This window comes from Caloenas nicobarica, chromosome 5 (assembly GCF_036013445.1).
Source record: "Caloenas nicobarica isolate bCalNic1 chromosome 5, bCalNic1.hap1, whole genome shotgun sequence".
In the NCBI taxonomy this organism is placed as follows: Eukaryota; Metazoa; Chordata; class Aves; order Columbiformes; family Columbidae; genus Caloenas; species Caloenas nicobarica.
In genome coordinates this window covers 23293441-23317984 of record NC_088249.1, presented here as the reverse complement: position 1 = coordinate 23317984, position 24544 = coordinate 23293441, and the positions used below count along the sequence as shown (strand labels likewise).

Genomic DNA, 24544 nt, shown 5'->3' with positions numbered 1-24544 from the left:
TATAAATCCTTAGCCAGCTGGAGATTGTGGGCTTCATCTCTGGGACACCATGAGTGCATCAGAAGTGCTTGGCCTTTCTTTAAGCCTCGTTGCTCCTCGTGCCCCATGAAATTGCTTAGTGAGATGCGTACACCTTTCTTAGATATCCCTCAGAATTTCTTTTCGGTAATTTTCTTTACAGTCATTTTCCCCTTACTGGTTTGCAGAACTTTTAAAAATCTAGTCAGGTTTAGTCTGCAGCAGTTGAGCCACCAATCTCAAGCAGCAGCCTGGCAACTCTTTATTACTTCCTTGTTTCACACTTTGCTGAACACAAACAGCATTTCTGTCTCTTCCTCATTTTATAAACATTTAATTGTGTGGTCATTTTCCTTTCAAACCTACATCTTTTCTTTAACAAACACTGACAGTTAAGCTAACTAGACTGAAGTCTGGCCTTCCAAAGCTTCAGAAAATAAGCAAGTTGACTTCCCCTCCTTAATGGAAATCACAGAGAGACATGGGGCTGCATTTACGGAGTCAAATAATTTGTTTCATATCATGATTTAAAGTTGCTTTCCCTAGAGGACACAAAGTAGAAGTTCAGATAACCAGGAAAATGAGAAAAATCTTTATGCTCCAATGGCTAGAGTATGGGCACTGTTCGTTTTTATTCCAGAGTGCCAAAAAGCAATTTCACTACAGTTCTGTTTGGCTGCACAATCTTAACTGTTTGTTTGAAACAAAATATGCCACCAAAAACATTGCAAGTGCCATGACTTCACCTGTTGGTTGGAGGAGAAAGCATCAAATTACAATGCTTAGTTTTTCAGACCTTTCAAAAGTATTTCTAATACAAGCAAGATACAGCCTTTATAGTCATTTGCACTTACCAAACGTGGCAAGAATTTTATAGGCTGGCTGAGCCTCAACCTCACATTGGGATAAAGAGATTATGTATGGTGGTAGTTTAACTGCTGAGAAACACTAAGCCATGGGTTAGACATATCACCCATAACCCATTCTTCCTTCTGGAGAAACTGAAATTCCTCAGGGCTAAGATAAGCGATAGCCAGCATGCTGCAGCCAGTTCGGAAATGAGACTGTCTGTAATGTTTCCCAAAGCTTGCAAGTGAATTTGGAACATCTCACAGACTTCAGAGGAACCTAGATATCCTTGAAGATCATGCCCTATCCTGTCAGTTTTTTGTGATTTAGAGACCTTTACTCTGATAGAATCCAAGCGTGCAGAGCTCTGAGCAGGATGAGGCCCTTTGGTTCTTTCAGGAAGTGTGTACTAGAGCAGGTGCAAAGTTAAGGCCATAATCCTGAGCACATTAGCTTCCCAACACGAAATATCAACAAAAGGCAGCAAACAGTCGAAACCGAGATAGTTACTATAGAAATAAATGTGATAGCATCAGCTCATTGAGAGAGAAACTTTTTGCAATTTAAAGGAAGTGGCAGTTTTGCAGAGAACTACACGGTAAATTATGTGGAAGCTACGTAGCATGGACAAGTGAAGTTACTGCTGCTTTTAATTCCACTGAGCTGGTATTTTAAATATCAAAACCACTGAAGATACTAGTCTGGTGTTCTTTTGATATCACACAAAGCAGGGTACTGCTCTTGAGAGTCAAGCCAGAGTTGGGAGAAGGTTTTGAGCAAATGCTGTGAAAGATCAGTAAAACTTCCTGAATTGTATTTTGAAGCTTCAGTCAAATCAGAAGGTTACATTCTCAGAAGTGACTTCAAAAACAATGGCAAGGCTCTGTTCACTGACAGTTCCAAGTCCAGCTGGCTCAGACAGCCAGTCACCCATCGTTTTCTTAATGAGAAATATGGCTTACTGGTTTAATTAGTTTTTTACATCTTCTGTGTGTAGACTCTGTGGTTGACAATATACCTTAGGAAACAGCAATGTTTTTGCATTAGGCAGAATAGATTCCAGCTCATTCACCCGTAACTTGTTTGTTCTGCAAATGCAAAGATGAAAGCAGAGTTATTTGTGCCACTAAGAGACCAGATGTGATGCCATCCTGCACAGTAGATCTGGAGAATGAGCAGTCTGCTCTGCTTTTACAACATCACACGGGGTTCATGGCTTCAGGTCCCTCTCAGGTTGCAGCTTCAAGTGTGAAACTGTTCCAAAATTCAGAAATTCAATTATTTTTCCTACTGCTCTGACACAGAATGAATGGTGTTAGCTATTGTCCTGTGAAATGAGAATTTCTGGTATTTTGTCTTCTATTTCAGGAGATCTCACAACATGTGCGAGAGTTGCTGGGAATTGAGGAGCCTCTCTTCAACAGATCCATTGCCCTCCCATACAGAGACAACATGGGTCTCTTCCTGGAGCGAAAGTCCCCATCAGGAAAGAAAGCAGATGCTCTCACGTTCTCAGAGTTTGTCCAAGAAGCAGGTCTCCAGCCCTACAGTACAGTTCCTCCTTTGCAACGAGCCCAGACTGAGGTAGAAGCAGACACTCTCCCTATATCACAGGGCGCCCAGAGGCAGGATTAGAGATTCACACAGCACTTCCACCTTTGTAAGAAGCCCGGCAGGGACAGCAGAATATACCCTTACTACCTTGAAGTTTGTCCAAGAAGGCACAGTCCCACCTTCTCCTGATTAGAGAAGAGGCCATTGCAACTTTAGCTATTTGATGACAGCAAACACATCCCCACATTGTGAACTAAATGAAGCAGAAACACATCCCCACATTGGCTCTTTTCTGCAATGCTTAATTTGCTTCCAGGAACTAAGTGAAGCAGAAGCTATAAATCAGACTGTACCACTGTCTGTCTTTCACTTCTGCTTCACAGTTGATTAAAAAGACCAAAAAACAATCATAGACATTTTTTAGACGTATTTTAATTACCAGTGATTGATAACAACTTCCCTGCAACCCAAGTGAATAGATTCCTCCCAGGCTTTGGTGTCTGCAGACTGGGCTCACTGTAAAGCCCAGACATAAGATAAATGGCATATACAATAACTGGTATACAGGTGTGGTGCCAGCTGCTGTCAGCAACCATAATTAAGTGAGGGGCCTAGTTACAACATGCACAACTAATCCCTGGCCTCACCACGGAAATTATTTCCTGTGAGGCAAACCCAGGCCGTGGTTTATCATAATAAACAGTACTGAAATACGATAGATGACGGCAGGAAGTACAAGAAAATACTGTAAGCCAAACTAGAGTATTTAAGAAATAAAAAATGCTTTGTCCTGGGTGGATTCAGGCAGAATATCCATCTACCTCCTTTTTCCTTGAAAGAAGTATCATGTAGTCTGTGGTGTGGTGGAGTGCATCACCACCAGCAAGGAAGTGTGAACAAGTGCTGATTAAAGCATGGCTCAACAAAAAGAGTGCTCACAACTAAGTCATTAGTATTTTGTCTGGCATCAACAGCATCCTCAAGATCCTCCATGTAAAAACAAAACCAAAACACACAAATAAACAAAAAATCCCTGGGCCCAATCCTCCAATCCTGTTTAGTTCTTTATGCCAAAGCTGTAGCCATTGTGAAATAACTGTGATTCAGGTTTGTAATTCAGTTTCTATTGAGACTGCAACAGAAACCCAGTGAAACTGAAGCAGTTCGTAGGCCAAGATGACTATGTAATAACCAAATTCAGAATAAAATAAAGCAAGACTCAGGCAGTCAGGAAGAAACAAGCTTGCTGAGCAAGTCTAGAGAGTAAAACTTGTAGAAGCAAATGTGTGCATAGGGTTGTTGGCTGGAATATTTTAAACAGTCCAGGAGTGAACAGTGCTGGTTTTTGCACCACTCAGTCCCATGGTGGAGCTGGGATGAGACCTCAGCAAAGCATTTTGCCTTGGGCTTCGTTGTAGTTTATGTGGATTTAGAATCATAGTCAGCAGTTTCCTCTGGAGTTTCTGAGAAAGTGTCAGAAGCAGCTGTGGAGAACAGAGACTCATCATCTATTGTCACACCAGGCTCCACTACAGCTGAAGCAAGAGATGTCTTGGTGCTGACTAGCCCACATTGCTTTGTAGGCCAGTCTCCAGAGGATGCTTGGTGCAGTAGAGCAAGATGGCACTGGACAAACTCACTTTATTCTAGCAGCTGGCTAAAGGGAGACTCTCTCATTCGTGCAGCTGTCAGGTCAAACCAGGGGAAAACCAGAGAAAACAAGTAGAAACATTTATGGGCAATAACAGTCCAAAGCAGCTTGTTAATAATTTAACAAATAATGGTTTTCTTCAGTGTCTGACTATGAGTCTGTTTCTTGGGTCTCTGAGAAACAATCAGACTCAGAGACTTGAATCTGAAGTGTTTCAGGCATTACTTTGCCATGCAGAGCAAAACTGAGCCTAATAGCTCTAGAAAAACCCTACACAAGCAGGACTCCTCTCCCTCAAGCACTATTTCCCTGACTTAACATCCCCAACAGTCTAGTCCAGGATCTGCCATAAGTTCATTACCTGTAAGAACTGTCCTTTCTAGATATTCCCATAGGAATTTATTTTTCTTCACCCAGTGCCCCGGTCCTGATCAGTGGCTTCAGACAACCCTGACAACTAGCCAAACAGGAACCAGGGACAAAATAATGCAGGGATAATAGTCCAAGTCTTTTATTGCTAATACATCATGTAAGGCAATCTTCTCTGGCAGGTGCGTGGTCTTAAGGGCAACACGCAGTTCAGCACCTTCCAACCCAGCAAGACAGCCCATGCTTTGGCTGTGGGATGAGGCAAGTTTCAGAGCAAAGAGGAAGCCTGGACAAGCAGTACCTCAGCATTTAACCCTTTACTTACTCCTCTTGAGTCACTGAAGAGGCAAAACCTTTGCTGACAAAATTCTTGCACATAAACTGTGGGCAGGAAGTTTTCTGCTCTGCACAGATGGGGCAGCATTCGGGAAAACAGAGGTCAAAGAGTAATTCCAGTGCCTTCTGGTGAGGCAGACCCTGCCACAGGCTGCTGTTCATGGCTGTGTAGAAAAAGGCCACCAGCCATTCAGCATCGACTCTTATTTTCCCTGCAGGACAAACAAAATCAAATGTTAATTACCAGTGTGCATACAGATGTGAAGAGATATTCTTATCTCACACTCCTGTGAAGAATTGCACTGGCGATCAGTCAGAGCTGGTTTATTTGAAACCTCTAATCTAGGATCATTTTAGGTGAGGGATACTGAAGTTAATAGTAACAAGTCTCGTATAGCTTGTATTTTCTGTAGGTCATTCTCACTGAGTAAACAGCACTCTTTTACAGGCTGCATGTAAAGTCATAGAACCATGTTGCCATCATGGCATGACGAGCACTGTAGCTGCTTTAAGAGTGTTCAGCAACATGAGAATTACAAGTGCACGCAGAAATGTGTAATGAAATTGCGGTGGATGGGGCTAGCAGCCAGCAATAGGAACAGCACAGCCATGGAAATAGAAGTTGAACCTGAGGGAAAAGAAAAATATTTTGGGCCATGTTCTTGCTCAGAAAGCGTATCTCAGCTCCTGCTCACTGATTTAACCTCAGAGTACTATTGTTTCATGCAGGGAAATGGTAGCTCTAGAGATGGGTGGCAGGTCCATGAACAGCAGTGCTCTTGAAAGAAAGGGCAACCCCTGGGCTCTAAGCAGAGAAATTGGTGGAGGAGACACATAGCCTGTTTTGCTGAAAACAAGACCTACCCCGAAAATAAGCCCTAGCATGATTTTTCAGGATTTTTGAGAATGCTCGAAATATAAGCCCTACTCACAATTTGTTAAAAAAGTAAATTTAAATAACGTCCAAGCAGCTATGCACATAAAAAGGTAAGCATCTTTTGGAGCAAAAATTACTATAAGATCCTGTCTTATTTTCGGGGAAACAGGGTAGCGCCTCATTTTGCCCACCCACTTCTCATGCGTGACTATACCCTTCCATGCACGTTACTTCCACTGCAGCTTTAGCTGTGCAGGGGCAGAATTTCTCTCGGAGGGTTTTTTCCCTCATGCTGCACTCCTAACTAACAAATTTATGGCCAGCCCAGACCCAGCCTTGAATCATACAGCCAGGGAAACCATCGAGCGTGACTCCTCAGAAGAAGTGCCACCAAGTTTAAACGAAAAAAGAGCTTTTAGCTTGGGCAGTGCAGGGGCAGGTTGCCTGCACAGCAGCAGGGGCTTGCAGTGCCCTGGGACTGTCTCCTCCGCCCCCCACTCACCGATGGGCTTCTGGCCGGGGCCTTGGCACTGCAGCCTCCCGCTGGCACTGTGGCAGAGGAGTTGTGCAGCCCGGGAGCAGGGCAGCCAGCGTGGGCAGCACCGGGACAGGGAGCAGAGGCTCCTGGGCTGCGCCGCGGCGGAGCAGGTGGCCGGGGATGAGCGCGCAGCACAGATGGGACCGTGGGGTCTTAATGTCCTGCGTGAAGGAAATCCGGAGGAAGCCATGGGGAATGCCCTACTGCACCATCCATGGCTGAATCAACGGTTGCTGGGATTCGTCCCATTAACGTTTCTTATAACGACTTCTTTCCAACAGCCATCTTAACCAGCTAGAAAGGTTCTTCCTATTTGATTGAACCCCATTGCCTTGTGTTAAAATTAATCCACGGGTGTTAACACTGTCAGTGGAGAGATGGCTGCAGCAGGGTTCTTAATTTTGCCATGTAGTGGTCTTTTTAAAGAAAAAAAAGAATGAAGAAAAAAGGTGCAGTGTAAAAGTCATCACTTGCACTTTCTCCCCCAATGCACACAGGCCATACCACATATGCAGTCGTGCAGGAACACGTTGAGGTCCAGGTCCCTCCCCATTGCAGGCACATTCCCTCAAGCAAGGTCTCCTCTTCTTCTTCTCCTCCTCCTCTCCTCAGATAGATCCCCACTACTTGTCTGTCATCCCTCAGCCCATCAGTCAACAGCCAGCATCACCCAGATTTAGCTGATGGGGGAGAAACTAGATTCAGCTGGTAAGGAGGAGGAAGCAGTTATCCTTTGCAGGATCTGTGAACCTTTTACTAGTAAACAGCCTCACCCACGGCATGAGGAGCAGCATCATGTTTGGCCCCTCACTGGTCACCTCAGCAGATGGCCAGGACTGGCCTGACCACAGGGGCTGGGCATGCCCAGGGCTCAGGAGCAGGGGGTACAGGTCATACACCTCCACTCAGAGCCCTTGGGAGAGTTACGGCAACAGCTTAAAGTGAAACCTGATGCACTGGGTTTGCTTTTTCGACCATGGAGACTGCAGGCTGCTTCTTTGCACCTTGTTTCCTGCGCTGTCTCACGACAGGTTATCTTGCAGTGATAATCTGAGGTGCTGGCAGGAGTGGGCTTTCAATGCCAGCATTGCGTTTGATCTGGAGCTCCCTTGATTCCTTTTAATCATGTTTTCAGGTTTATAGCTAAGAAGTCTACCACTTCCTCTAGACAAACAGGAAGCTGAAACTCTAAACTGTACCTGTGACTCCAGCAGTTGAGGAGTTGGGGAAGTGATCAACCGTGACAAGGTTTGCAATGACATTTCACAATAAAATCGTGAGGGGCAATAAGAGCTGTGCTCCTGCATGGCTCTGGCTTGGCCAGAGCATCTACTCTGTGCTTGTCTCGTGAGGTCCTAAACAACAGCAGCATGACCAGGCTCTGAAGTGATGTGGTCCGCTTTACCTGAGGAGAGGGATGGCGTTGACGAGGCTGTACACAACACAGGGTTTCACGACTGACAGGCTGAACGACTGAGCAGACAGATGGCACGTGCGACAGGAGGCAGCAGAGGAACACAATGTCCACACAGGCCACCAGCTGAGCATCATCATAAAAGCATGTGAGCCCCTGCTTCTGCAGGTCTGCTGTGACAGCAAGGAGAGAGGGACTCAAATGCCCACAGAACCAGCACAGGTGACTGACCAGCACCTCTGGGCACTGGCAGCGTGGTTACCTGTGCTCTGCCACATGCAAGTGGAACACAAATCGCTGCTCCCAGGCTGAGACCGCTGGCTGCCTGCCCAAACTGGCACAGAAGGACTTTGGTCACTGCCCATCACTGTTCCCGCATGGCAAAGGACAGCAGCAGAGCTCCACGCAGCAGGCAGCCTCTCTGCCAGGAGCAAACATGCAGAGCGCTCAGCTGCCTGGCCCCAGTTCACAAGGCTGCTTTAAAGCCTTTAGCTGAAACAGCCGAACCTTGGGATCTGGCAAGGTTTCAAGACCTATAAAAAGCCATTTAATAATCCCTGCTTCCTCTCTGCCCTGAGATGATTAGAAAGAGGATTTTGTTGTCCCAAGCATCTCCCTGGAGGACCACCCTCCCCACTTGTCGTGTTTTGTATGAGTTTACAGGGCAGTTGACAGTTTGCAAGCAAACAGTTGCTGTAATGCTGCATGCTGATCTCCTTTGCTAGCTGGGTATTCAGAGCCCTGCAAGAAGCTCGGCTGCTATGACTGACCCTGCAGCCATGAAATAAGGAGAGGGACATCTCCATTTCAGCACTGCCACTCATTTGGGGAGATGTTTTCTCTGTTGGGTGAATATTTAACCATCTGGACTATCAGGCACCGGCCACGCTCTTGGCAAATGACAAGGAGTGTTTGGAAGAGCCGCAAAAATGAGGGGGACTAAACTAAACCAGGCCTTAAACTAGCCAGCATTCAAAGAACAGGGTTAATGTCTCCACTACACCCAGATGGGACTGGTAAATAAAAGCAAACAACTAAATTAAAGTTTGGTGAATGGTGGATTTCCAACCAAAAAAAGATATTTTTTACAACAGCACCCTCTGCTTCCCAATAAAAAGGTGGAGTTCCCATACCTGTAATATTTTTGGCAGAAAAACATTATTTAGTGAGTTCCACCTGAAGTGCTATTAAAAAAAAACGCAGTTAAAAGTCCACTTAAGTGCAGTCCCACTTCCAGGCCCAGGCTGGGGAGCATTCACCCAGACTCTTAGGGCACCTGTTGGAAACATGGATACTGGAGCATCTCCAACCTGTAGAAGGCTCAGGGGGGACCTATCAATTAAGTATCCAATGAGTGCAAATGAAGAAAAGGGACCCAGACTCTTTCCAGCAGTACTCACTGACAACAAGAGGCAGCAGGCACAAACTGAAACATGAGAGTCTATCTGAAAACAATAAAACACCTTTTTATTGTGAAGGTCGTCAAATTCAGGAACAGGTTGCCCAGAGAAGCTGAGTCATCTCCAGCTGTGGAGATACTGAAAACCCAAACAGACACAGTCCTGGTCTGCCTGTTCCAGGTGACCCTGCTTGAACAGGATTGGACTAGATGATCAAGAGGTCCCTTCTAACCTAAAAGATTCTGTGAGGAAAAACAACAAACAAAAACTCCAAACAAACTAACAAGAAAAAACCCACACACACCAACAGAAAAACCCCTGAGAGCACAGTGCAGCAGGGAGGCTGGAACCCCAACCTGCCCTCAGACTGCTCCATCACCACATGTAACCTTCACCTTTGCGTGACCACCCCTGCGGCAGCAAACTCTCCTACAACATTACAATTAATTCATCTGTGCTGATGGCATTGAAGGTGTGAAGTAATGTACGGCTGCAAGCAAAGCCACTCCATGGTGACACGCACTGTGCTTTTCAGGACATGAGAAAACACCCTGCATACTCACTTTGTGGGAGGTGTGATAAATTGCTCAGGATTAGCACACAAAGTGACAAAGTGCTCAGTGAGGGAAGGAAATAAACAGCCCAAGGAGAAAGAGACAGCTTTATTTAAGGAATTGAAGTGAGGTCTGGAAGGATGAAGCCAGCAGTTGCTTGAGGACTTGTGTTTCTGAGAAAGTGCAATTCAATCCTTCCTGGCATAACACTCTCAAGAGAAAATTGCTGCTGGGGCCAGCAAGTTTGTTCCAACTGAGAGGGGTCCGTCCTTGCTCTCCATCCAACCCAGCAGGGCTCTGACCAGCTCCACACTGGGTGCCTGTTCTTCCCTGATAAAGGGATCTTCCCAGACCTGCAGACTGCCAGCACAAGGATACTGGCAGAGGCTGCTGTCCTGGCTCTCTGCAGGAGTTCATACACCACCTCTTTTCCCAGGGTGAGCCAGAACATGCCAACCAAAAAAAAAGAGAGCTCTGTGGTGCAGCTGGTCCTTTCCCCCAACACACCCTTTGATGTAGGGAGAACACAGTCCAGTGGGCTTCCCTCCAGCCGCAGCCATGACTGGTGATGCCCAAGCCAGCTTGAGTGTTACAGGGACTGGTCAGCACTGTCTGGTGAAGAGACCCATAAGTGTGACAGACCTGTTCCTCTTGCGAGAATAGGCCCAGCCACCACCCAGGGCAAACGTAACCTTCCTGTGCCCAGCAACGGCCCTCTGTAAACAAAAGTGATGCCTGGCTTACAGCCAAGTCAAAGAGAATCAGATTCCAAAAAGAATCAACCCTGGTGGATCAGTACCATGGTTTTGCTGGCTACATTGGAGCAGCTGCTTTCAACCAGCCTGAATATCACTGTCCCACAAGCCACGGGCACCCACTGTCACTGGTGAACGTTGATCATGCAATGAGTAGTAACAGTTGCTCTGTCGGCACTGGACTGGGTTTTGCAGTTTCCTCTTTCATTGGCAAGGCAACAGCCAAGCAGGCTGCTTCCCAGGTGCTCAGTTCTTCCATCGGATTTGCTACAAGAGAGAACGAGACATGACTAACATCAGTGCTGAACACAGATTCCTCAGGGGCCAAGTTAGCGACTCCCAATCCCTGACAAGGACAACTATGTCCAGAGGTGCTACTTCCATCAGTTTCACCCTTCATTCCTACACTGAATGCAACCCCAAACATAAGATTAGCTTCCCAGCAGGGATAAAAAGCATGTAGGACAGCCATGCCCTTACACCTGAGCTACGGCCATTTCTGATGAGAGTCTCTGGAAGAAAAAGTAGGCCTTTCTTACCATGTTGTTGAGAATGCTGTTTATCTTCTCTTCGTCTGCAGAGCCTCGCTCCACCTTGCATTTATACGCTGTCAGCTGGATGCGATCCTTCAGATCCCTATACGTCTAGATAAACAGCAAAACCAGTACCTAGCTGAGTGAAGAGGACACTTCCATAGTCAGATGGTGCCCTGTAGATGAGTGGGGCAACTCTTCAATTCCCCCTCAAGTTCCCACCACAACACAATTCCACAGCACAAATGGTAGAAGCCATTCTCACTTCGTCTCACTTCGCTCCCACTGGGAACTGTATCACTGCTCCCAGGCCACTGCAGTAAACAAACTGCACAGACTCATGGCAGCAGCGGCACATGGCAGAGCAGGAAAGCCAGGGAGAAAAAGCAGGCTCCTGTCCCATGTCTTCACACACACAGCAGGGACCTACCTCAATGGCAACATCATGGCACTTGTATTTGGTGGCGAGGTTCAACCGTGTCTCCACATCCTCCACCAGGCGCACATACTCCTGCAGCACCTGTGAGGGAAGAAAGAGCGTCTCAGCTCTGTTCTGCAGGTACATCCTGTCTCGTTATCTCACCCCAGTAAGAAAGCCTTTCAAGATAGCTGGTCACACAGACTTGACCCCTTCCTTCCTACAGCAATAAGTAACAAGAATAAGACAGCTCAGGACCCCAGAGGCAGTAAAGTTTTGTTCACAAAGCTCAGAATCATAGGCTACCTCATTCTTATAGATCGGGTTAACCATTGCCAGCCAGATTAAGCATAAGAACAGCTAATGTAGCAAACAAAGGTGGCAATGCATTGTGGGGAGAAAGCTGCCGCACTGCTCTAGGCCCGCTGTCCCTCTTGCAGTCAGACCCAGGACCCAGCCTTCACTACCACCCACCCATTCTGTGGATGCACGGGTCACTCAGCTGAGTGCTGTGCCCTCCTGGCAGAGCCAGCAGCTTGACAAGCCGTTCTCCAACTCCTAGCTAGGAAGCAGCTCCATTGGGAAGTCATTCACACCTCAAATTCCAACAAAGAGCAGGGGGACAAAAGCAGCAATTCCTTGCACACCTGCACAGGAGCATTGTTCCTCTGCAAGATCTCCACCACCCGATGGAAGCCAATAGGTGCCTTCTTCTTGGTGTAGCCCAGCCAGTTCTGAAATGAGAGCCAAACCCTATGTTAATCCTGAAGGGCAATCCCTCCATCCACAAGAAAATGTTTTCCCTTGGTGCCAGCAAGGTACACCACCAGCCACCACATGCACCACTGGCAGAGCCCTTCATGCAGTGGCTGGGTGTAGGTTGGCAGCAAACCCTTTGGTGACAAAGCACGAGGGCAGCCCCCTTCTCTGACCTTGCTGCTGTAGCCAAGCCAGGCCCAGCAGAGGTCTTAGGCAGGAAGAGGAGGAACGTATCACAACACCCTGCAGCAGAGGTGCTGGGCCCTGCTGAAATAAAACAAGTCTGTCTGGTAACTCCAGAACAAGCCAGCTATCAGTAGCAGATATCAGAACTTGGAACTGAGTCCCCAGCAAGGCCTTCCACAGCTCACCTTGGTGGTGAAGAGGGCATCCACATCATCCCAGGCTCGCAGCTTGGCACGGGCAGCCAGGGCAGTCAGCACATACTGCTTATCAGGAATCTGCAAGGCAGAAAGCTGCAGTCAGAGCACTAGCACAGCTCAGAAGGCCTGGGTGGGTTGGACAGGAATGGCATCTGCCCCCAGCCCTGTCAGGACCCACACCAACAGCCAGGTAAGGATGCGAGATGCTGCCCGAGGCCAGGGCCAGCACTGTAGAGAGCAGGAGGCAGAGATTTGCAAGTGCTGCTGCAGCCAGGGTACACCCAGTGAAAGCCTCCACATGGGTCTCCACTTGCATTTCTAAGCCTCTAGAAGGGCCCTGCTCACAGAGGATGCCATGCCCAACTCTCTATCTCAGTGCTGAGCCCCTCAAACTCCTCCTGCCCAGCCCTTTCACTAAATACAATTTGTCTGCCTGCATTTTCAGCTAGTGTTGCCACAACAGTAGGAGATTCACGTACCTTAAATGTTTTCTTCAGGTTAGTCGGGCTGCTGAATGTTCCCTACAGAGAGCAGACAAGGCAGTGTAAACTCAGCAGAGAAGGCCACAGGAGAGGTTCAGACACCTGTTGTAAGGCATTTGCCTCGCATAGGGTAGAATTTCCCCAAGTTTCTACTGCTTTTTGCTCATGTCAGTGCCACAGGAGGAAATGGCTGGCAGAAGAAAGCAACTATCCCATCCCATTAGCTCTCCAGTTTCGTTTCCCCTACATCTGTAACTGGTGCACCTCCAGCACTTCCAAGACCTGTATCACACACCTCGGCCTCACAGGAATAAGGGCCAATTCTAGCTCGTTGGAACCAGAAGTAAAAGACAGCTGTTTGTAGGAGGCAGGTCCCTGACAGGCTGTCTCAGGTTGAATGTCCCATCTTAGAGCATAAAACTCCAGACTGGTCCCAGATGGACAAGGGGAGCTGGGTTCCTCCAGATCTCTCAGCAGGAGGAAATGTGACCTCCACTCCCTTCTTTCTTTAACATGTCCCAGTTTAACCACCCCACATATTGAGGGCTACACAGATGAGATGTAACCCTTCTCTTCTCCCACATCATCCTCACCTCAGCCTCTGTGTAGTGGTAGAAACAGGAATAGAAGAGGGTGGTCACTAGTGGCATGTTGAGAATCGAAGCCTTGCGAGGATATTTCCGAAATATCTCTGACTGCCCAGCTGCCTCCAAGTGCCGATCATTGGCCTGTGGAAACCGGAAGACAGAAAGGCTGAACATGAGCCAGGGCAACTGCCCAACCCAGCTGCAGGGTAGAGACCTGGGGAGAGTGATGTGATAGCAAGGCACACGCACAGCCTCAACATGCCATGAAGTCTTAGGTCTGGCATTTCACATGTGTCTGGCACAGCAGCTTGGATAGCAGTTAAACTACAGTAGCCAGAGCAGGCTGTTTAGATCCAAAGTGGTATAAATTAGGGACAGATAGAGATCTCACAGCTAGTCCCAATCACCTCCTGACCAGCACGGAAGATTTCGTACCTCAATGATGATCTGTCGCTCCAACAGGGTATAATGGTCTTGGACGTGGGAGGTATCCTCAGCTGAAAATGGCAGCCTGGCCAAACACAGAGGAAGGAGACACTGTCAGCAGCTCTTAACACAGTACACTTTGAAGGATGCTCTTCTCTACCAAACATGCTCCCCATAGGCAGAGATGTGGAGAACACCTCCCATTCTCCTCAGCCTGGGTGGTTCCTGCCCTGTTGCCTTCTCCAACTGGCTCTCTCCTAGACAGGCTCCAGAGAAGGAAAAATTATGTGGCATCTCTCACAGAACAACCTAAAGCTGGTGCCACCAATTTCTTCAAGTGTTTAGGTACTCAAGCTTTCATCCTTCACAACCTGAAGGGTCAATGATCAGAAGGTCTCTGAAGCATCTTTGCCTCCAAGTAAGCATCAAAAGCTGCTGGACTAGTGATCACTACAAATTCTTCCTCTCTGGTCTACATTGTGTCCACAACACCCCACTCCCACTGCGGCAAAACCAGCATCAGCTCTCAAAATACATAAGCTGTGGCACTGGGACAGAGACCTAATTTTCTTTACTACCACCTTCTGTGAAGCATCCACATCCCTCCCACCTTCTTGCATTTTTTCTTACCCAATGCAGCCTTTCAGAAATTCCCTCCTTTTTTCTACATCCTGGATGTTCAAATGCTCCCGGTACTGGGACAGCTGGAGGGAGGGGAAAAGAAGCACAATCTGTTCTCACAGATTTGGGAGACACAGGACTCCAGAGGGGAAAATGGGGATGCAAACCTCTTGCCTGACTACGAGACACCCTGCAGCCAGCCTCCCCCTGCCCACTGTACTCCCTCTTCACTGAGGAAAGGGAGCTTCTGCTCCTGGGAATACTCACAGCAACTTCCTCAGTCCGGTCTAGGAACCTGCAAAAGGGAACGAGCAAACATTGACTTGGAGGCAGGTTCCTAGCAGCGTGCTTAGCCCCACCACAAGGCTGGGCAAGAGCCTCACCTCAGCAGATCCAGAAGCAACTTCTGCTCACCCGACTCTTTGAGGAAATGGATCAGATGACACAAGGCCACCTGCCGCACCTCCAGCTCCCGAAACAAAATCTCTGCAGGAAAAGAGATACATACAGGTGGGTAAAGTAAGTTAGCAGTACCAAGCTAGAGTGGGCTAAGCATGGTGGATGGAGTTGCAAGCCATTGGCAGGATTCAACCACCTTATCCCATCTCAAAGCACAGTCTTAGAGGCAGGAGCTCAGGACAAGAACCCATTCACCAGGCTCCCACCTAAATTCACAGCAGTGTGTTACCCCTATAGATTCATTTTCATTCACCCCATCACCACTGCCACTGCTTAAAGCTCTTCTCTGGGGCCTTTGTGGGCATCACCGTCTCCTCTCCCATATTACACTTGCTGCAAAAATATTTAATGCTCAGTAAAATAGCAATACCCCAAATGGTCTCTTTGTGACTTGCACCCAGTGAAAGAACTATCCTCTCTGCCCTTAACTGACACATTATAGAAACCCTGGCCTCAGTCATACTTACCCCTCCTCAGTGTCCGTTTCAGGAATATCAGGACCTGTGAGCACAGAGAGGCAGCTCTCAGCTGACCAGACCAGCCTTCACCAGAATCAAAACAGACAGACAGCAAACTGGTCAAGGCCTGGGGAAGCTTTTGCAAAGGGCCTCTGAAGATATAGCTCTTAGAGCTCTGAACTGAATTCTGCCACCCACTAGACATGGGACAAGCAGTGAGCCAGGGACACAGCTGCCTGGATGCCTGCCTAAGCTCCTGCTCTGGAGCTTAGAAAAGTGAGACCAAGATTTACAAATAAAAACCTTTCTGTGAGAGATCCAAGGGCTTAAAGGACCTGGATGAGAGAAGCTCTGAGAGTCCCATTTGCTGCCTGATGCTTTAGAAGCCAAATAAACTGGAGAGGTCTCTCAAATCTTCTGTGCTGCAATGAACAGATTAACTTCAGCCTTCAAGAAGTTGCTGCAAAGGTCTATAAGGCTGAAGGATCAGGTTCCTTGTTATTAACCTGGCATGAATTCTGTGGAGTGTCAGGAAAGCCAGCAAGAATATGGAACTTCCCAGTCTTAAGCTTTAACACTTTTCAGTAACTTCTTGGTTTTAAGTAAAGAATAACGCCCCATCTTGCAAGATCAGGTGGCCAACTGACTGCATTCACACAAGATCCCTCTGTGGTGTCACCACGGAAGTCCCAGCCCTATATTGCCCCAGCAGGACTCACAGCTGTAATGACATTCCCATCGTTCCCTGCCACAGCTTCATCCAAGAGCACCAGCTTGTCCTGCAGGGAGCGAAATCTCTCTAGAGAGCAGACCTGGAGACAGAGAAGGTGTAAGCAGGGGTAGGGCATATCAGACAAACCCCAGGCTGAACAAACCCCTGAGGTACTACCTATTATTCCCCCGTAAGCCCTTCCACAACATGAGTAACCGCCCCACCCAACTAGCAGAGAACTCATTTAGCTGAAACCACGTGCTGCATGATCCCAGGAAATCTGTCCACAGGAGCTGCCAAGTTAGCACTTATTACTGTCCAGGCTAGGATAGCAGATATTGCACATTCAGCACCAACACCCTTTATAACAAGGCAAAACTTCCCACATACCACAAACCACCAGACTTGAGAAGAGGAAGGAGCTTTGTAGGGCCCTTTCCACGGAAGAGACCACAAAAGTTGTAAGACTCTTTCTCCCTTCTTCTTAGCCCATAACTGTGGCCTCTCTCAGCCTTTAGTTCACCTTAGCCTTTGAGGAGACACATGCAGCGTAAAACCACAAGCTCCCTCTGTGCTCACTGCAAATGGATGCAGCTGAGCCTAAGAACGCAGCTCCAGTGTAACCAAGGTTGCTTCTTCCTCTCTCTATTTGCCACCAACTAAGAAGGGAAGTAAAGCCCTGCACCCTCAGATTTTTTCCATAAACCCAGCCCGAGGGAGCAGAAAGAGAGGGACACAGTGGTACAGATACCTCCTTGTCAGAGCCTAGCTGAGAGGACGACTCAAGTAAAAAAATGCTACAAAACCGTGAAGGTCTCCTGTTACTCCTGAGCTGGTGTGATCCCAGCACTCTGCTACCTGGCAAGGCAGCAGACAGGCAAAGCACCCTCCCCACTAAATCTCAGGTAGCACGGATTCCCTCCCTGCTCCCGGAACAGCCAGGAGCACAGGGAAGTGTGAAGCAGCTTAGGACCACACACCCTCCATCTCTTGCAAGCAGGTGGGAAAGTCCTTACCTTGCCCCTCTGCATCCGCCTGACTGTATCTTTGGGGCTCCAGTCACTGCTGTAATCCTGCCACGAGAAAAATAAAGAGCTCTTGAGCTGCAAGAGGCTGCATCACGCCAGCAATCCCCAAGCTGCTTTCTACTTGTGCAGGATCAGATTGATGGCCCACGTGCAGCTTCTCAGACTTACCATTCAGCTGCTCCAAGAGGCTGTTAGTAGGATGTGTCCCTACAGTGTTCAGGTGCAGATGCTGGGCCCTCAGACCCCGCATGGTGGTGGGGACAGAAGCTAGAGGCTCAGATGTGAATGTAGAGTCTTTCTATTGCCTCAATAAGGTCCCTCATCATACCCTTTGTAAGAAGTGCACTTCAACATCGTCCTCCTTGCAAATTGTGCTGGTTTGACTGAAAATGAGTTAATTTTCTTCATGCAGTTAGAAACCTTTCTTTTTCACAGCTAACACAGTCATTATTTGGACTTAGTTCAAGAACAAGAGATAAAACCCCAGGACAGAGTTAACGTTTTTAATTGCTCTGGTCTGAGAGCCAAGGACATTCTGAGCCCTCTGCCCACTGGTGTGAGGCATTGAGGAAGGGAGGCATGGATGGAGCAGAGCTTGACTGACATCCAGACTGATCGATAAGAGTATTCCATGCTATTAGCATTGTGCTTCACATTTAAGGAGAGTTGGGATCTTCTGGTCTCTCTCTCGCTTCTTGCTCTCTTTGTTGGAGCCAGGACAGTTCAGTGGACTTCTCTTTGGGACTTTCTTTAGTTCAGCCTTTTGCCATCCTGCCATTTGCCAAGGCCTCTGAGCCTTTCTGCCTTATTCCTCTTTTCTCTCTCCAGGATCAGCTGTTGGGACTAGGTGCTGCTTCCTGGGACTGGCTGCTCGGTGTGGACAGAGTTCGTGAGGAATTGCATTGAGTATCTTTTATTTTATATTCTATTTCTATTTTATATATATATATTTTTTTTTACTAGTAGTGTATTAGTATTTTGTTATTTTATTAAACTGTGTTTATCTCAGTCCAGGTTTCTCCCCTTTTGATTCTCTCCCGTTTAGGGGCTGGGGAGGAGGGTGAGTGAGCGGCTATCATGGTTATATTGCTAGCTTGGGTTAAACCATGACACAAATTAAAGCTCTGATGTTGCTTTCATAAGGACAAACAAAATACATGCAAAACTGAGAAACCCAAAACTGAGGGGGAAGAAGTCAGTTTCTAGCTACAATTTGGACAGACTTCTGCCAGTGAGCCTTCCACAGCAGCGTGGAAACCACAGGGACAACAGCCTCATGCAACTGCCTGGAGAATCACACAGGACTAGTACAATGTGACGAGAGCACTGAACCCTGTAGCTAGACCATCCTAAGTAATACGCTACCGTTGCTGCAGCAACCAGAGCTCTTCCCCTGCAGACACCACATTCTGGAAGTACTGGATAAAATGTGGCGGTGGCCTGAACCACTCCTGAACTCAGACTCCAAGAAGGCATCTGAGTCTTTGTGAGGCACTCAAGCCAGTGGCTGTAATTCAGTCTTCTGCCTCAGAAGAGCCAGAAAAAGGGAGTAACCAGAACCAGCTCTGAGGGTATCGAATTTTAAATGCATTGAAAGTTTATTGAAAGCCCAAGTCTCAATAAAAAAAGGGCTGACCCAGTCCTACTAGGGGACAACTGTACACAAGTCTCTCAAGTCAATGTCTAGCTGAGTGTCAAATGTCCTGAGCACCAGGTTTCCCTGCAGTACCTCTGGCCAGAGGCAGCTCCTCAGCCTGTCACTGTCAGTACACTGAGTCAAAGCTGCCACTAACTGTCCCTTCATTGTTCCACCCCACTTAACAATACTCCTACCTGCTTTTAATGGACTGTACCACCCTTCTCCTTCCTGCTTCCCTGCAGGCACAGAACACAACAGGGCACACTTCCTTCTCCTGCTGTGCTTTCAGGAAGTGCTGCCTGTTAGGTTAGGTGATTAATGGCTAATCAACATAAACTCAACAACCTGGTGAGGATGAGATGGCCAAGGACAGGTGGAGAAAACTCAGTAACCTAATCAGTGCAATCTGAGCAGACTGACTTGGCCACTCAGTGCCACCATCACATGAGACAGATTAGGTCATTATCTATTGTGTAAAACCCTGCAAAAAAAACTTTCCCCAAATACCATGCAACCCTAAAGAGGTACAGGACTTAGTATGAGATGCAGGAGAAAGAGAATCCTGGGATGTTCTAAGAGGGTTTTGTAAATGTGTGAGGCTTGTTACAGAAGTTTATGGGAAAGACAAAAAGCAGGGAAAGGGAGGGATCCAAATGAATTAGGCAGGAACAAGCACAGGAAAATAAGAGGGAAAAGGGGCCATAGGGTGCCAGCCAAGTTTAAACAAGCAGCTAGCTCGTGTGCCTGACTAAGCCCTAAAATAGATCACTGCAGTCTTATATTCCCATTAAATTCTATATTTAACCACTTTCTGTGTGGGTGGGCTCTCTATTCCAAGTGTATGTGTTTGTATGAACACTAGTGAACTTTAAGCTGAACCAGCCAGTGAGTGGAATAAGCAGCCTGGGTACCAGGAACCAGAATGGGATCATGAAGCCCAGGGGCTCAAGGGTCCAGGTGCCAGCAACTGGAGGAGAAAGGTGTCTGGGATTCAGCTACAAAACAAACTGGATGTCTAAGACCAGCTATTGGAGAGACCCATAGAGTGCTTGTATGCTCCACTAGTGGAATTCAATCCTGGTCAGACAGAAAGGAGGCTCAGGATCAGGCTTGAGTGTTGTTTGCTTATGTATCTGTTGGTAAAGCCATTGGTTTCTGTTTGTATCAGGCTGTGTGGGCAGCTGTGTTAGTGCTGTGCATGTCTGTATCTGTTGGGAATATGTGTTCTCTCCTGTTACTGGATGGACATGGAGACATGGACCACAACCTCGCATCTTTAATAGTGGGAGGAATCCACCCAGTTCCAAAATCCACTACGTTCTGCAACACCTAACAGCGGCTATCTGTGAGAAGAACATTCCTGCCAACTGGAATTCCACCTCTGTGCAGGTCCCTCTGTGCTGTCCCAGTGACTCACGAACAAGAATTCTAAAAGCCTTTAGATCTAAAAAAATTAAAAAGCACACGTGATGCCAATTCATCTGACCCAGCATGAAAGCAGCTTACAGGCAAACCGCTATTTAGAAATCCTTTTCACAAAGACTGCTTGGCCATTCATTAGATGGAGTAACCAAGACCTCCAGCAAAGCTCCCTAGTTCCCAGCAAAAGCAGAGAACACCTGAATTACTGTGAGGCTGCATTTTGCAGCTCCCTGTCCTGTTCTCTGCATTGCCCTCTGCTGTCTGAAATAGCGATTAATCACTTCCCAAGAAACCAATAGAGCAGGAACTTCTGGCAGTACTCTGACGTCAGCACACTACAAACACAGGCTGCTCACCTTGTACTCAGCTTTCGGTCTGCGCAGCTCTGGGGCGTAGTTTTTAACTCCTGTGTCGGAGAGGGCTGCGAGGGAAAGGCAAAGTTGAGTAGCACATCAAAATCCTGATTCACATCCACTTCCAAAACCACCCTTTTCTTGGTTTTTGTGGTAGAAGACCCAAACTCAGGCAAAAAATGGCAGCACAAAGTTGCTCTAAACCCAACAGTCATCAGTTGTACGTAAGCAGATTAGCCCGAGCCATCATGCTAATTTGTTCACTTCTTTGCTGAATAACTTTCAGACAACCCATGTTTCAGTTTCCCTCCCTGCAACATAAAGAAGATGACACTTCCCTTTTTTTGGAAATGCTTTGGTTTAAGTAAATCTGCACCTCTCCTAAAATGAGGTGGGGATTCAAAACTTACCATCCGAAAGGGACTGGAAACTTGGAAGTTTGTTTCGTCCTGAAATCAAAACAAACACTAATGAGAGACAGTCTCTTCACCAGCAACATTTCTTACAGGGGGAACACAAACCTAGACTGCAAGCCAGTGTGCTGCAGCTATGATACTGCGGAACGAGCCACTCTGTATAGCGATTCACACTACACTGGCAGAGCTGGGGCTTGCTTGCAGTCTAAGCCTTTCAAGTTGTCTGTGGCATCACAAACCACATCACACTCTGGTCCTATCTGCCCTCCTGTTGCTGAGGCCAGGAGAGGTTAGAAAGCCTGAATTCACTCATCTACCTGCAGAGCAGAGGCTCAAGCACACAGCACTATGCCATGGCAACATGGACAGCTTCATTCACCAGGGCTGCAATTTGGATGCCTTTCGTTATCACTGCATTATCAAAGTTGAGAGTAGGAAAAACACCCCAGAGAGAGAGAGACAAAGTGAAAGCTGGTTTGTTGTCTGGCTGTGAGACAACAGAGCTGAACTGTTGCAAACTGTGTAGGTCTCCCCATGGTCTGCTGTGCTGTTCCCCCTGTAACCAGCTATGCTACCACTGCTGCTACCATGTGTTTGCTGAACCAACTATAACATCAACAACAGCCAGCTGAGCTCCAAATAAAGAATAATCAACCTGTCTCCTCTATTGTACTGAAGATCAAATGAGGGGCACATGGGTTGAGCCAGACCTTTTGTAGACTTCTCTTTTCCACCACACAAACAGATTTCTGTACAGTGCTGCGCTCTACCTTGCTGTTCTATGGAATCTGGCTTTTAAGAAGCCATAATCTCCAAAGCCCCCTCCCGTACCATCTCCAATTTCTGACCAGTGATACATTCCCACACTAAGGAGAGATCTCAGCTTCCCTGCTTTGCAATCAATACACTTAAGATAAAATGATTTTTGTAAGATAACACAATTGCCTCTTGACACTCTTGAGAGAAAAGTCATTTGTCCATATTGTATATGAGGAACCTCACCTTTGAATAGGCTGCTTAGGGAGTAGGAAGAAACTTGTTTTGGAAAAGCAGCATAGGATGAAGAGCCCTTCTGTAGGCTGGAGTCTCGGCCCTCCAGCGAGCTGTTGCTGCTGGAGGCTGTCTCTTTGATTGACCAGGAGATACCTGTGTGCAAACAGAGGTCATTTATAACAGAGAATGAGAAAACCAGTCTGTAAAGAACGATCTTATGGCACAGCAGGATGTTACCAAGTGTGTCCTGGTCAGTTCTGTAATAGCGCCTCCCGATACCTTTGACCCTCGGCACTAAGTAGATGCAGCGCACAGGATCCCAATCTTGTGTAATACTGCTTGTTAAACAGTTGTGCATTATCATCCAGAAATGGTTGATTTCAGCAGTATTGTACAGCTGTTTATGGTTTATATAAAAAAATGCATAGATCACCAAACATTTACATGTTGTTGCATGTGGTAAAGCACAATCTTTGTTCTAAAGGTACAGAGCAAGACAGAGAATCCCTGGCTTACCTCAAATTACAGAAGCATAAGAGCATAACTGCCTGAACACTGGAACAGTAAGGTAGTTTTCCTCCCCATGCACACAAAACAGCTATCAATGTGCATATGCTGCTGGCAACAATGCATATGTCTCCCTCCTGCTTGTTCCAGATACAGTTTTCCCTTCTTTTCAAGCAGCTGCACAACACACACATTTTAGGACAGGGTAACAGAGCAAAAAAGCTGATAAGTAGAGACCTCGGCTGAGAAAAGAAACAGCCTGAACCAGAAGGAGGAGCAACAGTACAGGATGAGAAGAACAGACTGTTGAAGGTCCTCTGGGTGATCCAAATGTAAATTTTCACTGTTTGGCACTGGCTAGCAAGTGCCACATAGTCTGTGGTTCATGAACTCCAAAGTGCAGCAGACAGCATTATGCCTGGGTCACGAGATCATTCCCATCATCACTAAAAACACATTTGCTTAATGCTTACAATTCCCTTTCAAACTTCAAGCATAAGGGTCCTTCTATAAACACACACTAAACCTTGGAATATCTTCTTAAAGTGCTGTGCGGACAAAGCACAGAGAACTTTATTTCAGGCAGCAGTATGACGGAAATGATCATGTAGAATCTTGCAGGCCAGGTGAGCATGATGAATATCAAGCCATAACCTCCAAAATATCTGCTCTAAGATGGGCTATGTATTGGGAAAAACAAAATGAACTCCTTCCACTTGTCTGCACACTTTTATGTAATATGGGCTTCTGCTCACTCTCTTTTCAGTGGATCCACACAGGTAAATCAAGTGGCTCATAATGTGACCTGAGGAGACTAGAATTAGAATAGATATGCAGGGTTTGATAGAAAGTAGTACTCCTGATCTCAACTGATTATTTAAGTGGTAATTTTAAACTCCCTCTGCCCCAAGGATAACTTGCAGTACTTCTGCACTTACTTCCCACAGGTTCTCCACTCCAGCTGACTCTCTCAAGGTCATCATCATCATCATCGACGATATCCCGAAGGCTATTCACTGCCCGTTTGGATTCCTTTAGCTATGATGAAACATAAGAGCTTGCATAAAGACCAGCGCTGCTGCAGAGTGTGTTTTGTTTCCTATTACTTTCAAACGATCTCCCTCAGAGCTCTGAGCACAGCTTCTTCAGCTTGCACCGCCTGTCCTGGAGAAGATATTTTGTGCCCGTGGGTGTTCAGCAGCCACAGCAGCCCTTCCTCACCACTGGGGATCCAAAGGCCACTGACACCTACACAGACACTGCCGGCTCAACCAGCAGGAGATGCGGTTTGGTGCACAGGCGGGGCAACACGGTCCTAACGGGGCACCGGAGTGGGTGCAGGGGGGGCGAGCCGGGAGCCCTCGGTGGCCTCCACACAGGGAGGAGGGAGCGCCCGCCCCTCCCACGGAGCGCGGAGGAAGCGCGGGGCCAAGGCCTGGGCTCAGACGGCCGTGCGGGGCCCTGCCCGGGGGGGTGTCAGGCCGGGCCGCGGTGCCCCTGCAGACCCGGGACCGGACCCTACCTGCGAGAGCTCGTCATCCTCGTCGTCGAAGGTGAAGGCCCGGAACTTGGAGCTGTGCCAGTACTCCTCCTCGTCCGCCCGCGCCCTGCTCATCTGCAACGGCACCGCGCGGCTGCCTGAGGGCAGCGGCTGCCTGCGGGGAATCGCCGCCCGTGCCCCGGCTCCCGGTCCCGCCCCGCCGCCCCCCGGCCCCGCTCACCTCCCCGCGCTGCCTCTCCCGCGCCAGGCGCCGCCGCCGCCGGCCGGGCACGGAGGGGCGGGGCAGGGCGGTGCCGCAGGGCACGCTGGGACACGTAGTCTCCCCGCCGCGGCCCGGCCCGGCGTTTCCCCGCTCGCGCACTACGAGTACCGGCGTGCCCCGCGCGCCGCGCCGCCGCCGCGGCCGGACGGCAGGTCCCACGGGGCCGCGCTGGGCGCTGCGGTGCCTGGGTGTTGAGCTGCCGGCAGTTGGGTTCGGCGCGGCTGCGAGGGGTGGCGTGGCCGGCTCGGGAGCTGTCGGCCGGCGGGGACA

General features: G+C 48.1%; 2 protein-coding genes across 2 annotated transcripts; both read right to left on the bottom strand.

Annotated features, from left to right (window-relative positions):
• Nucleotides 1-3840: 3840 nt before the first annotated feature.
• NOXRED1 (NADP dependent oxidoreductase domain containing 1) lies at nt 3841-10011 on the bottom strand. Its single transcript, XM_065636864.1, is given in 8 exon segments — nt 3841-4132; nt 4767-4989; nt 6068-6130; nt 6133-6231; nt 7602-7644; nt 7646-7779; nt 8866-8916; nt 9939-10011. Coding segments are annotated over 8 exon segments (978 nt in total).
• VIPAS39 (VPS33B interacting protein, apical-basolateral polarity regulator, spe-39 homolog) lies at nt 9654-24273 on the bottom strand. Its single transcript, XM_065635402.1, has 20 exons — nt 24233-24273; nt 24034-24126; nt 23450-23549; nt 22014-22157; nt 21006-21044; nt 20599-20663; nt 17170-17226; nt 16161-16253; nt 15451-15484; nt 14908-15010; nt 14792-14819; nt 14534-14607; nt 13913-13988; nt 13484-13618; nt 12888-12929; nt 12397-12486; nt 11914-12000; nt 11279-11368; nt 10855-10959; nt 9654-10582 (listed from the first exon to the last, which is right to left on the bottom strand). Exons 2-20 carry the CDS (start codon nt 24124-24126, stop codon nt 10562-10564), a joined length of 1476 nt encoding a protein of 491 aa, XP_065491474.1. The 5' UTR covers nt 24233-24273; the 3' UTR covers nt 9654-10561.
• Nucleotides 24274-24544: the final 271 nt, after the last annotated feature.